The 16,020-nt window shown below is 45.7% G+C and overlaps 1 protein-coding gene across 2 annotated transcripts in view; it reads left to right on the forward strand.

Moving 5' to 3' along the window:
- Positions 1-16,020, forward strand: part of LOC142587368 (AP-5 complex subunit mu-1-like) — a 243,682-nt gene that overhangs the window by 191,624 nt on the left and 36,038 nt on the right. For both annotated transcript variants that reach the window (XM_075698316.1, XM_075698315.1), the window contains one exon: positions 3,358-3,443. In XM_075698316.1, coding sequence (XP_075554431.1) covers positions 3,358-3,443 — 86 coding nt within the window. The remainder of the gene's footprint in view (positions 1-3,357; positions 3,444-16,020) is intronic.

Here is a 16,020-nt window from a genome sequence, read left to right on the forward strand (position 1 = left end):
CACCCATGAGGCGTCTGTTCTCACTCGCTTCAGGCTTGCCAATGCTCCATGGGAGCTAAGCCTCGCTTTCCTAGGATGCAGACCATGTGGCTCTCTTACTGACAGTGTTCTTCAAGAACACTTGTGAAAAGGCTTGACATGTTCAAAAGTTCAAACACACTACAGCAACTGCTGCCTCACTCAAGAAAGCACACCACCAACACTAGTGATCAAAATCCACACTATGCCTATGCTTCGGTTCAAACAAATATTGTCTCGAACCGAGGAAACTGTTAAAACTATGGCCCGATGCCTCAAGAGGTCCACGTTGGGCAGCCAGGTGTGGAGTCTCACACGTGTCTTTGGGACAAAGGAACGATAAAACGGTAGTGGAGGCAATCATACAGTAGTGGAGATGATCACAAGGGCATGTATTGCACCTTTTATACAAAAATATCTAGCCAGCCGAATTACTACTGATAGAACATGCCAATGGGCACGCAGCAAATCGAGCTGGTCCAACTCACTGTGACTGGATATGTTCGCTCCCATGCTAGACACCAACAGCTAATCGTTCACATGTAAAGTCAAGTGAATGGTGTCACTTTCGAAGGGTCAAGTTCGTCCATCCTGGTATTCTGCTCCGAAGCCTTTCTTGGGACGGTCCCATGAAGTGTTGACCAGTGTGCAAGACTACTGTGCATGCTCCCAGCCCCAAGCCCAAGAGTAAGAGCCCACACCCTGTTGCGCCCGAGTAACCCTGCCTTAAAGTAGCATTAGCACCGCTACACTCCCACCAAATCTTGTGATATGCTACAACCACACCAAATACCGCAGGTGCTTAGCTACGGGGAGAAGCCAAATTACAGGTGACGCGAGAGCCATGCGGGGAAAACAACATCAGGGAATGCCTGAGGGTCAAGCCTCCCCACTTGTCAAATGATGACAAAGCGCCAGCTCTACAATGTCGCTGGTGGCTGACGTGATCGCTGTGAGCAGGTGTCCTCAAGCAATCACTTTTGGGGATATGATCACTTATGCGTAAGCCTTGGCATTGGATGCATTGGAGACCATTTGATGCACTTAAGTGGAACTCTATATACACTTATTTTTTCACTAAAGATTGTGAGATGATGGTGATGCTACTTGCCATGCTGTAGCTCGTCTCGTGCTGTCGGTCTGCGCGAAGTGCAGTTGGAAAGGCTCCCACTTGGTGTAACTGATGGCCCCTGATCATCGCGTAGTGAGATTGCCGATGCAGCAGGCGCTGTACTGACGGATGTTTATGTGCTTGGTAATTGCTAGCACTGTTGTTGTTCAGCCGAGGCGTCGTCGTCGACGTTTATCATGTTGAACAACTATGATGACGAGTTGCTCACATCTACAAGTAATTTTTGTAAGTACACAACAATGCAAATTAAAAACAAATGAATTGCATCTGTAGTGCAAAATTATACACACTGTAGTAGAAAAAGCCGTCTTGATTCCTCATGGCAACATCCAGTCTTTACTATGTACCCGTGTTGTCCCAATCATCCTCCAACATGTAGGCTTCGGCGGCAGCGTCTCTCGCGTTTGCTGCTGAGCGTCGTGCTGCTGCTTGCGTCAACGTGAGGCGCTCACGAGCAGGCTGTGATGCTGCATCGTTGTTAGCACGTTGCAGTGCGCTAATCGTTAAGCCATCATTTTTCATTTTTTCAATGATTTCCTGCAGAACATGCTCCTTCTCACTGTACTCTTCCTCTGTGCCGGATTTATAAGGTCATGAATAACATTTCTACACTTGCAGTTTAAGATTCATATTAATATATTTCACCTAATGAACAAATCAACTCACTTGCGGAGGTTTTTCTGTTTGTTCGATGAGTAGTGCCAAAGCATCGGTTCTGCACATTTGCGCATGTTGCGTGCTGTGAATGTTTTGCTGGTTGCTGCATTCAGAACAGCTGCAATCAGGGCACATCTGCTCTGATCCCTGAAAGGGCTGGCCTCCCTTACCTCGCGCAGCAATTCAATGTCACGAAAAGCGCATGCGAGAATTGCCTTTGGCCGCTGCGCTCATAATTGAAACATTGCTTGCACTGTCAGGCACCATCTTGAAATGCACACTCTCACCTTGGCAAGACTTCGCGAGACCACGCCACTAACCCCACGAAACTGAGAACGCTAGCTTGTTTGCTTTGCATGCGCCCGCTACACCTGCTATTTCATTTAGCGTTCCACGCATGCACAGTGGCGACCCGCTATTCTTTAGCATATGCAGTGTTATAGCGTTCGCTATGCGAAAACTGTATAATTTGCCAGTACACTTTGGAAGGGCCTCCAAAAGCAATGGGGCATAAAAGACTGCCATACCGTGCCTTACCGCCCCGCTGGACAGATGGTAGAATGTCATAATGGCACAGTTAAAGAATGCCCCCGGTCCTACTGCACAAACCATAGGGTGTGGGTCTCTCACATCCCTGAAATTGCCTTTGCTCTCCGCACCTCGAAATGTGTTCAGACAGGGTATACACCTGCTTTCGTGTGTTATGTCAAGAGCGGCGCACTCCATGAGGACAACCTGGCACCAAGGACAACGTTGACCCACCTGCCGCGGCCTACCATGCCTTTTCTGAAGAAGTTCGCCAGTACCTTGCCCAGGCCTTTGAATTTACTCACAGAAACAAATTGCCTCTTGGGTGAAACAAAAGGTATGTTACGACTACCACAGGTGGCCAGTTAGCTTGTAACTAGGCGACTTTGTTCGCCTGAACAGCCATACTTTAAGTAATGCAGCAACAGGCATCTCACTGAAGCTCACACCAAGATGTTCAGGACCTTATAGGGTTACAAAGATTGTTGGCGCTAATGACTTCCTACTGACAGATCCCATGACAACGCTCCGTCGTGCAATAGCGAATGCTGACCAGATGACAGCATCTTATGAACCCCAACTGGACATCCCCGTGACAGGTTTATGTTCTACAGGAGGAAGACTTGTGAGGACTGTGTGGTGGAGACAGCAATGGCAAGGCCGAGAGATGGCGCCATCGGTAGGAGAGACATGATCATCATCAACACAGTGCAGTGGGGCAGCCGAGGGAGGAGAATAGACAGTGTTGTGCGAGATGTCTGCATGCTTCCTACCCGACAAGGAACAATGTGATAATTTAGGCAAAGTATTTGAAATTGTGATTTACAGAGAACAATGTTTGCATTCTAAAACCCAAATAATATTGGCGACTCTTAAAGCATAACTTGTACAAACACTTCATGAAGATAGAATATTGGATAATCATAGGCTATCTGATGTCCAAACCTTGATAGTACCTGTAAGTCTTGGAACAGGATGTGTGGCTGTGCTTGTAGTGCAGTAAGGGCAGGTTTTCCATGCAGGGGGCGCATCAAGAAGTCATGCCTGACGCCTAGTTGTGGCAGTGTCTCCCTGGCCAGAGACAAGTGCAGCCTGCTGTGGACGATCGGTGAGCATCAATAGTCAAAGCCAGAGGTGCTACGGTGGGCAGGTTCTCAAGCAATGCATAGCTTCAGTCATGGCTATCATTCTAGCTTATAGACACTCTCTTCATAGCTTGTTACTTTACCCTTGCGCTCTAGTACTTTATAAAGAAAATGGTAAGCTGTTCAAGTTGGTGCCTTTTCATAATTATAATTAACGACATAATAACAAACAAACAGTGATGGTGAAAGCTGCATGTACAACAGGAACAAGACACTGGAGGAAATCTCAATCGAGTGAGTGAGTGCAAACTTTATTCTAAATGTCTGGCGATTTGGGTGGGGTGGGGCCATAAGCACCCCAGCCTAGGTGACGGCCTCGAGTCCTTGGACAAGGGCGGCTTCCTCGGCATGCCGGACGGCCCACAGTTGATCAGTGAGGTCGTAGCTGAGCAGGGCCACCTCCCAACGTGCCCCTCGATTCGAGACTGCCATGTCTACCCCGTTTGTCAGGGACTCCTGCTGCTTGCTACTGGTGCATGCCCACAGCATGTGCTGCAGCATCGTTCTGGCTCCGCACGCTTTGCAATCATTGGACGAATAAATGTCGGGGTAGCAGAGGTGAAGGATCGCCGGCTTTGGATATGTGTGTGTGTCTGCAATCGCCTCCAGGCCTGTTTCTTGTTTAGTTTGGTGTGCGGTGGTGGGTATTTACATCTGTTCAATCAAGTGTTGCGTGATGTCTCTGAAAGTTGCCATGCAACCCTCCCACGTCCACTCCCGCATCGCTCTCACGGTGGGCGAGACGTCGGGATTGCCGGTGGGCGCCGCGGCTCGGCATGCAAGTCCTCGAACCGCGGCCTGGGCCATTTTGTTGCCCGGGAGTGGAGGGTTCGTGTGGGCGAGGGTCCATGTGAGGAAACTGTCATTTTTGTGGCAAATATTGCTATCTTGAACTTGGAGAATGCGGGCGGCTTCCCAGGAGATCCGGCTGTTAGCGTAGTTGCGTGTCGCTGCCTGCGAGTTGCTTATTATCACCTAGGCATCCGTGGTGGCCACCGCGAAGGCTATCACCGCTTCCTCGGCTGCCTTCATCTCTTTCGTGCGTATCGCCGCGCTTGCGATGCAAGTTCCACTCTGGTTCGTGATTGCGACCATGAAACCACGTCACCGTTCATAACGGGCCGCATCTACGTAAATGGTTTCTTTGCTGCTGCCGTATTTCTTTTGCAAGTCTCACGCGCCTGTTGCGCTGGCTGGCGTGATCCATGGGGTGCATGTTCTTGGGCAACGGTGAAACGACTATGCGCTCACGAATCGGTGTGGATATCGCAACCTTTTCGCCCTGCTGCATGTGGTAACTGATGCCCAACGTCTAGAGGATGTGTCGTCCGGTTCTGTTTTTTGCCAAACGCTGGTACTGCGCGACGTTGTGCGCTTCAATTATCTCGTCTAGGGTATTATGTAAACCCAGTTCGAGAAATTAATCCGTGCTGGTATTGATCGGCAATCTGATGGCACGTTTGTACGCCTTGTGGATGAGGCGGTCTAGCTTCGTTCATTCGGTCACCTGCCACTTGAGGCAGGAGGTGACATACTTTATGTGGCTGGTTATGAACGCCATTGTATTGCTCTCTTTCGTTCCACTATGTCTGTTTGTGATACGTTTCAGTAACCGGATCGTTTCATCGACCACATGCTCTAGTCTGCATACGGTATCACTGTTGGCCGACAGGTACGTACGTGCCCAGTACCCTAATGTTGTGAACATTCGGGATGACGGTGACTTCCGATGTGACTACTCTAATTTCCCTGCATGCGCGCTCTGCTGCGGAATCGGCGTTCTTGGGTTTGTGGTCCCTGCACGTGGGTCTGTAGAGCAGGAGCTCCAACTTGGCCACGGAGCATTCGAGGCCCGTGTCGTGCAGATACTCCTGCACCGCATCAACAGCCGCCTGAAACACTTGTTCTACGTGGCCGTCATTTCCCTGAGCAACCCAGTGCGTGATGTCATCGGCGTACAAGATGTGGGGGAGGCCTTCTATCTCTGCTAGTTTCTGGGGTAACCCGAGAAGCACAATGTTAAAGAGTATGGGTGAGATGACGGAGCCCTGCAGCGTGCCCGTGCAACCTATGTCCATGTCTTACGATTCCAATCTGCCTACCGTCATGTGAGCACGGCGACCAGTAAGGAAGTTTAATTGTACGTTCTTTCACCCAGTCCCAATGCTCGTATGCTTTCCAGTATCACAGCGTGTTTTACGTTGTCGAACGCCTTTTTGAGGTCAAGCCTAACTATCGCTTTTGTGGATCGCATGGGATTGTCTACGGTGTGGTGTTTGAGTTGAATCATGAGGTCCTGCGTAGAAAGGCCACGACGGCAAACAGCAACAATGTACAATACTTAAAATGAGGTCATCATTTAGCAATCTAAACTGTCTTTACAGACTTAAAAGCAATAAAAAATATTAACACAGAGCAAAGAAGAGAAGCAAATCACCATACATCTATCTTCACAAGTATCAACAGAAAGAAAGAAATGCAGGCTCAGCAATAAAATAAAACACACTGTGAACATTGAGCAAGATGAAAAGTCAAGACACATGGAGGTTTTAACCAGCGCTAAAACTGTACTTAAACATATTCAATACAGGTTTCTGGAAGAATTTGTTTAAACCTATTCTTGGGAATTTTTTATTAGGTCTAAAATGTAGTCAAGCTTATTGAGCAGACTAGGTATTTGGTGTTCAATGTGCTGCCTACCATAGCATAAGAAGCCAAAAAACACTGACACCAAGGACAACAATAAAAATTGGGCCCCTCGGTTAACCCCTTTTCTTGTTTACTGCTGGCCATAGATAGTTCTAATTTTTGGGGTTCACATACTTTGTGTACAGAGGCAGTATTGAACACAACGAGAACTGTGCATGGGGTATAGCTTATATATTCTTGTGGATATACAAAAACAGCTTGAGATAATAGATTTGAATAGCTTGCTATATGAAATGTTTTAAAATGTTTTTTACTCACCTGAAACAAGAAGTACTAGGAAGAAGTTATGGGAATATGCTAAGGCAAAAAGAGAGGATAAGAACAATAAAGTAAAACTGAATTTTGACAAACTGATTATCAACGGCAGGGCTTTCAGGTGGGATGAAGACAAAGAAGAGGTCGTCCCATTGCGTAGGCAGTGACAGACCAGAAAAAAGCAGAAGTACCAATGTCGACGACTCGTTGCTGTCGTCGTGAACTGCCGAAGCGTAGTTAATAAAACAGCCGAGCTTTCTGGGTTGATAGAAAGTGTTGATGCTGACATAGTCCTTGGCACCGAATCTTGGTTAAAGCTTTCAATTGCTGATAGTGAGGTGTTTCCAGAAAACTACGTCGTCTATCGCAAAGATAGGCCCACTGCAGGTGGGGGTGTCTTTTTGTTTGTTCATCCATCACTACAGTCTTCAGCAATTGATTACAAGTGCAATGCACTGGAGTCTGTATGGTGCAAGATAGTCCTATCTGATAATTTCACGTTCATTGTTGGGGTGGTTTATCGCTCGCCCAGCTCGGATATCAGCACAGTGCAAATATTATATGAAATTTTCACAGAGGCGTCAGCCCAGACGATACTTCTTAAGGGGGATTTTAATCTGCCTGGGTTATCTTGGTGCAATGATACGTGTATAAGTTCTGGCGGGCGCATGAACCTTGCGATGAAAAATATCATAGACATGCAGTACGTTACCGATCCTACTCACAATGGCGCTGTGTTAAACTTGCTGTTTTGTAACTCGCCGGATTTCATAAGAAATGTGAATGTCATTCCGGGAATTAGCGACCATCTGGCTGTTGTTGCCGGTATTCATAAAGAAAAAAACCGTGCGAAGTTATCCACGAATAGAAGGGTCTACTTTTATGAAAAAGGTGATTACGATGCAATTTCTGAGAAACTTCGTAATTTCTTTTCTGTTTTCGAGTGCTTATCTGAGGAGCGTAATGCGCACGATATGTGGGACAATTTTAAGAATATGTTACTCGAGCTGGTAAGTGTACATATCCCCAATGTTGATTCTTCACGGCTTAAAAAGCACAAACAGCCATGGGTAACAACACATATACTAAAACTTATCAAGAAAAGGATGAAGGCATTTAACGCATTGAAGAAAAGCAAATCAGCTGCTCATTTTACAAAACTACATACGATTACACGCAAATATAAGCTAAAAATAGGAAAAGCTAAAGATGACTACTTCAGCGAGCTGAGCAACAAAATGAAATCAAACCCTAAAATGTTTTGGAAGTACTTAAAACAGTGTGGATCAGATTCCTTCGGAATACAGGAGTTAAATTATAATGGTAAGATAATTATGGAAGACGAAGATAAAGCTGCCTGCCTAAACAACTTTTTTCATTCGGTATTCTTACCCAACCACACCTGTCGTATTTATCCACCTACAACTAATATTTCGCCTATGCTTCCTGTTGAGCTTAGTGTTAATGGAATTGAAAAACTATTGAAAGATATTGATGAGAGTAAATCTAGTGGTCCGGATGGAATTTATCCACGTGTACTCAAACGTTGAGCGAGGCCAATTTCTATGTACCTTTATTTAATTTTTGAAAAATCTTTATCGACAGGTATTTTACCCCATGACTGGAAAATTGCACATGTTGTTCTGATACATAAAGGTGGGTCCAAAAAAGACGGTAACTACAGGCCAATATCACTTATGTCTACCCCGTGTAAAATACTTGAACATATCTTATATAAACAAATACTAAATCATCTAAGTAAGCATAAGGTACTAATTAACGAGCAGCATGGATTTCGTAGGGGACTATCTTGCACAACACAACTAATTGAGTTTTATCATGACATAATATCCAGCGTAGATGCAGGAGGACAGGTAGACGGTGTGTTCCTGGATTTTTGGAAAGCCTTCGACACGGTGTCACATTCACTCTTATTGTTTAAGCTTAATACCCTACACATTGATGCAACTGTTTTTAAATGGATTGAATGTTACTTTTCCCAAAGAAGGCAATGTGTAATACTGAATGGAAAATGCTCCGAATATGCAAATGTTACGTCAGGAGTCTCACAGGGCTCCGTTCTGGGTCCGCTATTATTTTTGGTATACATTAATGATATCTCTGCCGGAATTTCATCTTCTATACAGTTGTTTGCGGACGACTGTGTTGTGTACAAAAAAATTGCCCATCACAATGATACAATTGAACTTCAGAACGACTTATCAATCATTCATGATCGGTGTACTAAATGGAAAATGACTTTGAACATAACAAAGTGTGTACATCTCTCATTTACTAAAAAGAAGAAACCAATTCAGTCACGGTATCATCGGAACAATGTACTATTGAAGCAAGGCAGTACGTATAAGTATTTAGGTGTGCTACTGTCGTCTGAATGTTCATGGAAACCACAGGTAGACAGTATCATAGCCAAAGCTGGTAAAGCTTTGAATTTCATTCAGAGAAACCTGCAATGTTCACATGCGAATTTAAAACGTATGGCATATGCAACTTGTGTTCGACCACTCTTTGAATATGGCTGTGTTGTGTGGGACCCCCACGAGGTAACCTTCATTGCCGCTCTAGAAAAAATACAAAACCGGGCTGCCAGGTTCGTTTTGGGGCGGTACGGAAGAAGAGAGAGCTGCACTGCAATGAAGGCTGAGCTAGGATGGGAATCATTTTTTCCCGCCGCAATAAACTTAGATTAAAATTTCTATATTCGATTTACTATAATAAAACAGGAATTAATAGGGAAACTTACCTACAGAAACCTCATTACATTTCAAAACGAACTGATCATACATGTAGTTGCAAAATCCTCGAGTACCCTGCCAAGACGAACATGTATGCCAACTCATTTTTTGTTCGAACAATTAAACAGTGGAATAGGCTTACTGAATAGCAAGTGCATTGTGTGAATGAAGATGTATGTTATTCCATGTTGTAACCCCCCTGCTGTAACGCCTTTGGGCGCTGCAGGGTAATTGATAAATAAAAAAATAAAAGAAAATAGTTGACGCGTCACCTTGCGGGTGAGCATGATATTCCTCAAGTATTTGTAATAGCACCTTCTTTTTTTGTAAAATGAGTAGTGTGGTATAACTCTGTGCTGTCATTGTGCCCCAGATGAACGCACAGTAACCGAGCCAGGAATCGAATAATGTATAATACTATAATGCTTTATTGAGCCAAAGGAGTAATAACACACTTAATTTGTATATACATCCAACACTTTTACTTAATTCAACAGCTAGTTTATTTTCACATATGGTCATTCCAAGACCGGTCTTCCTGGAACCACACCCCCAAAAATTTCTGAACCTTAACTTGCTGCAGTATCTTGCCCTCAGGGAGTAATATTCCATGGCTCATTGACAGGTGCAAACACTCTGTAGTTAGTTTTACTCACGTTTAGCCGCAACTTGTTTATTTTAAGCCAACAAGACAACTTACTTAGATATGTACATATTTACACTCCCTTCAAGGTCAGAAATTGAAGCACAAAAAAAAATATCAGCATTATTGGCATACAGAATTAGTTTAGGAGAATCTGGAATGCTACAAGGTCATTTACATTATGAATAACAGTGGACCAAGTATAGATCCTTGTGGGGACACCTTTGTTAACCTTAGCACGCAAGGACGTCTCCTGATTAATAATTGCATAATATTGAGTAATGCAAGCGCGGTGCTTTTGCCTTCTTGAAAGCCAAACTGGGCCTCAATTATGATATTGACACTTGTTTGTAGAAATTCTGTAATCTAATATTGATGCGTGTACTTATCTTTATCGGGCTACCATGTTTCGACGCCTGACAAATGTTATCGCATAGCGCAGGACGCGCCTGCATGTAAAAGAAGTTTCTGGAATGTTATCGATGCTTCCGTCCGCTGTCTGTGACCAAACCTTGTGTAATCTGATCGCATGTGTGCCCGAGGCGAATAATGTAGAACTTTGTAGAAGGCACGCGGGTCACAACGATTACTCTGGAATATTCGACGACTGATGTATAAAAGCAGACGCGCTTCACCTGCTGATATACATCAGTCGTCGAATATTCCAGAGTAATCGCTGTGACCCGCGTGCCTTCTACAAAGTTCTACATTATTCGCCTTGCGCACACATGCAATCAGATTACACAAGGTTTGGTCACAGACAGCGGGACGGAAGCATCGATAACATTCCAGAAACTTCTTTTACATGCAGGCACGTCCTGCGCTGTGCGATAACATTTGTTAGGCGGCGAAACATGGTAGCCCGATAAATATAAGTACACGCGTCACTATTTACAGCACTTTCAAACACTTTCGACAGAATCAGAAGTACAGACATTGGCCGGTAAATAGCAATTTCTTGGTCATTACCGCCTTTGATGACCGGGCACACACGAGCTATTTTCAAGTGATCAGGAAAAATGCCAGTGGAGAAGGTTAAATTAATAATGTGTGAGTGCACGGGCGATATCACATGAGCAACATATTTTATTGGCATAGGCTTGATGTTATCATGTCGTGCTGCACAATTGTTTTTAATATTGGTTATTAATTCTTCAGTTTCATGACATTAGATAGTGTGCAAAACTATGGAGTTAAGTACCCCGCAGGGGCGTCTGCGTAAGCAGGCGTTTGGTGTGTTGCGACACCACGTACCCGAGCACACGAGGGTTGGACCCTCCCGCGTGTAGCCGTGCGCGGCTTAGCCGTGTCTGGGGAAAAGGGGATCCTGGGGGTTGAGCCGATGCTGGGTGTTTGGACCTTTAAGGCCCCCCGGCTGAGGCAACACACCCCTTTGGCCTCTGCTTCACATAGACGGCACCCCCGGACTGACCCACCCGGGGGAAATCGGCAGTCGCCTTTTCCTGTCTCTTCCTCTCGAATCTTCGTCTTTATTTCTTACTTTTTGACCTTTCCTGTCCTCTCCTCTCTTCCATTTACTTCATTCTCCTCGGCGGCAAGGGTTAACCTTGTGTGGGATAGCCAACCTTGGTTATAACAGATTTGGTTATAGTAGTGTCGTACAGCTGGCGCGTGCAGGCCGTCTTTTCACGGTCCTGCAGCGTCCCCTTGTTGGGCTCCATGGTGGGTGGCTGGTGGCGCCGCCGAATTTTTACACATATCTATGGCAAGTTCTTTTCCAACCCTTCCTGATCGCCCTCATAAACGAGGGCGCACCGAAGAAGTTTTCAAGTTTTTTGGCCGATATAATGACAATTTTCCAAGATTTCATGTAGTACATTCAGAGAAAAAAAGAAAAGGCAGCGAGAATGATCTCACCTTTTCTTGTTGCGAAGACACTTAGTGAAGCTTTTGGCCCAGGCTATAAAGTCTCTAAGTTGGCAAGTGGCGACCTCCTCTTAGAACTGCGTGATAAGACACAGTACGAGAAACTCTCTAATCTAGTATCCTTTGGGAATCTTCCAGTGACGGTCACACCGCACCGCACAATGAACACCACCCGCGGAGTCGTTTCCGATGCCGATCTCATGGAACTGACTGAAGCCGAACTACTGGAGGGCTGGAGCGATCAAAATGTGACCAATGTCAAGAGAATAAAAATCAGGCGCGATGGCAAGGAGATTGAGACAAAGCACTTAATTTTAACTTTTGCATCAAGTATGCTACCTGAGACCATTGAGGCTGGCTACATAAAGATCCGAGTCAGACCGTACATCCCCAATCCTCTCCGATGCTTTAAGTGTCAAAGATTTGGCCACAGTTCACAGAACTGCCGAGGCCGCCAGACATGCGCAAGATGTAGTGCCCAAGAACACCCATCTGACAATTGCGAGAATGCTCCACACTGCGTGAACTGTGATGGAGAACACGCCGCGTACTCGCGGTCCTGTCCATCATGGAAAAAAGAAAAAGAAATAGTCACAATCAAGGTCAAGGAAAATATATCGTTCAAAGAGGCACGCAGGCGGGTAGCATACCTGCCAAAGAAAAGCTTTGCCGAAGTGGCGCGTCAGGGGGCAGCGTCACAACGGCCTCCGGCGGCTGTCCGACCCACACGCAGTGAGTCGGCAGTTACGCCATCTACCCCCACGGTGGTTGCAGCTAGCGCTGCTTCGCCAACTGAGCAGAAGGGACCATCGACCCCGAAGGTGGGCGCAGCCGAGGCTGCCACAACCTCCTCGGCCCCTTCCAGCGCTGGCCACAGCCGGCGCAGTCAAATCCCTCAGGGAGCCCCATCGACCTCCGGGCTGGTGGGCGCAGGGGTCTTGCCCTCCAAGGCGGGACTCCCTCTGAAAACGTCTCGCTCGCAAGAGCACGTGTCCGGAGCCTCACTAGAGGCAATGGACACAACACCTATCCTCAAGGCGCCCCAAGCGCCTAAGGAGCGGCGAGGCTCCCTCGAACGCTCCAGAAAGGACAAAACTCCCGTTACAGGGCCTCGAAAGGGCTCTGTAATTTAATCTCTGTAATTTTCATAATCACTACTTCTGTTTCTGTACACACAGCACCTACTGACCTCCAATAGGGATACACAAATAATTCAGTGGAACATCAGAGGTCTTCTAAGGAACCTTGATGATGTGCAAGAGCTTATCCAAAAACACAATCCAACAGTGCTGTGTCTGCAGGAAACACACCTAAAACCACAACATAAAAACTTTCTCCGACCGTATGTCAAGTTTCGCAAAGATCGCGATGATGCAGTCGTATCATCAGGCGGTGTTGCCATTTTGGTTCATAAAAGTATTTCCTGTCAGCGTTTACAGCTACAAACGCCCCTTGAAGCAGTGGCGGTTCGAGCTGTTCTTTTAAATAAACTCGTCACCATTTGCTCGCTTTATGTACCCCCACACTTCAAATTAAACAAACATGAATTTCAGTCATTTATAGACGAATTGCCAGAACCTTATGTTGTTCTTGGCGATTTCAATGCGCACAGCTCCCTGTGGGGCGACTCTCGTACAGACGCACGAGGTCGTCTTGTTGAACAGTTCCTTTTTTCTTCAGGTGCGTGCTTGCTGAATAAGAAGGAACCCACGTATTACTCCCTAGCAAACAGAACCTTTTCTTCTATTGACCTGAGCATAGTTTCCTCGTCCATTCTGCCTGAACTCGATTGGGAAGTTATGAACAATCCTTACGGAAGCGACCACTTCCCCATACTATTAAGAACACTTAAAGAAAACGAATATCCGCCACAGGCTCCCAGATGGAAGACTGACACAGCAGACTGGGACAGGTTCCGAAACTTAACTAGTATATCATGGGATGACATGTCCTCTTTAGAAATCGATGCTGCTGTGGAGTACTTCACAGCCTTCGTAATAGATGCCGCATCTAAATGCATACGTGAATTAAGCGGCTCGGCATGCAAACGGCATGTCCCGTGGTGGAACAATGAATGCAAAATCGCACGTAGGAATCAGAACAAAGCGTGGGGGTTGCTGCGCGCTTCGCCCACTGCAGAAAATCTTGTCAACTTTAAAAAAGTAAAATCCCAAGGTAGGAGAACCCGCCGACAGGCCAGAAGAGAAAGCTGGCAAAAGTATCTATCGAGTATTAACTCGTTTAGGGATGAGGCCAAAGCCTGGAACAGAGTTAATAGGATTAGAGGGCGGCAAACATACTCAGTCCCCCTGGTAAACACACAGGGCGATACACTGCAAGACCAGGCAGACTCACTTGGGGAATATTTTGAGAGCGTGTCAAGTCCAACAAATTATACACAATCCTTTCTCAAATACAAGCAAACAGAAGAACGTAAGCCATTAATAAGAAAAGGTCGAAAGAATGAGCCTTACAACCGTCCTTTTTGTATTGCTGAATTGAGAGCTGCCTTGAGCGCATGCAACAGCTCCGCACCAGGATCTGATAGAATCATGTATGAAATGCTCAAAAACTTACACAATGACACGCAAGTTACACTACTCACACTTTTCAACACCATTTGGGATGCAGGGTACCTTCCAACCGCATGGAAGGAAGCCATTGTGGTCCCTGTTTTGAAACAAGGCAAGGACCCTTCCTCAGTGGCAAGTTACCGCTCGATAGCCCTCACAAGTTGCATTTGTAAGGTGTTTGAAAAAATGATTAACCGGCGACTCATTCATTTCCTTGAACAGAGCAAAATCCTTGATCCCTATCAGTGCGGCTTCCGAGAAGGGCGCTCCACAAATGACCATCTTATACGTGTAGAAGCAAATATCCGGGACGCATTTGTACACAAACAATTCTTCTTATCCATATTCCTCGATATGGAGAAGGCGTACGATACGACGTGGCGTTACGGAATCCTAAGATACTTGTTAGAAATGGGTATCCATGGAAATATGCTTAACCTAATAGAAAGCTATCTGTCCAGTCGTACCTTCCGGGTAAAAGTCGGCAATGTACTTTCACGACCTTTTATGCAAGAAACGGGTGTACCCCAAGGAGGCGTGCTCAGCTGCACACTTTTCATCGTGAAGATGAACACGCTTCGCGCTTCATTACCACCGGCAATCTTTTATTCTGTCTACGTGGACGATATACAAATAGCTTTCAAATCTTGTAACCTCGCAGTCTGCGAGAGGCAGGTACAGCATGGCCTGAACAAAGTCTCAATGTAGGCAGACAATAATGGATTTAAGATCAATCCTAACAAAAGCTCTTGCGTTCTTTTTACAAGAAAGAGAGGAATGATCCCAGATCCTTGCTTAGAACTATGTGGACAACAAATACCCGTAAACAAAGAGCACAAATTTCTAGGTGTTATATTAGACTACAGACTCACTTTCGTCCCCCACATTAAACATATTAAAGAAAAATGTCTGAAAACAATGAACCTAATGAAACTTCTATCCCATACATCGTGGGGTAGTGACAGGAAGTGCTTAATTAATCTCTATAAGAGCCTGATCCGTTCACGATTAGATTATGGTGCCGTGATCTGTCATTCTGCCGCTCCAAGTGCGCTAAAGATGCTAGACCCTGTGCACCATCTAGGTATCCGTTTAGCCACAGGAGCTTTCAGAACGAGTCCCGTACAAAGTTTATATGCAGAATCGAATGAATGGTCACTTCATATCCAGAGAACGTACATCAGCCAAACATATTTTCTGAAAGTCCACTCAAATCCTGAACATCCCTGTTTTAAAACCGTTAATGACATGACATATGCTACACTCTTTCGCAATCGTCCCTCCGTAAGACAGCCTTTCTCGCTGCGTGTGAGGGAGCTTAGTGATGAAATGCATGTCCCACTCCTCGAGTTCCGCCTAATGCCTCCAGCTAAGCTGCTACCTCCTTGGGAGTGGCAGATGATACAATGCGACATATCTTTCATGCAGGTTACAAAACGCGCTCCAGAGATTGAAATCCAGATGCATTTCCAGGAACTGCAATACAAACACTCCTGCACGGAGTTTTACACAGACGCATCGAAGTCACGCGAGGGGGTGTCATATGCAGCCGTCGGTCCATCCTTCTCGGAATCCGATTTACTGCATCCGGAAACTAGTATCTTCACGGCTGAGGCCTACGCAATATTGTCGACCGTGAAGCATATAAGGAAATCAAAACTCAAAAAGTCAGTTATATATACGGACTCCCTTAGTGTTGTGAAGTCTTTGATGTCGT

The sequence above is a fragment of the Dermacentor variabilis genome, chromosome 7, assembly GCF_050947875.1.
Source record: "Dermacentor variabilis isolate Ectoservices chromosome 7, ASM5094787v1, whole genome shotgun sequence".
NCBI classification, from domain to species: Eukaryota; Metazoa; Arthropoda; class Arachnida; order Ixodida; family Ixodidae; genus Dermacentor; species Dermacentor variabilis.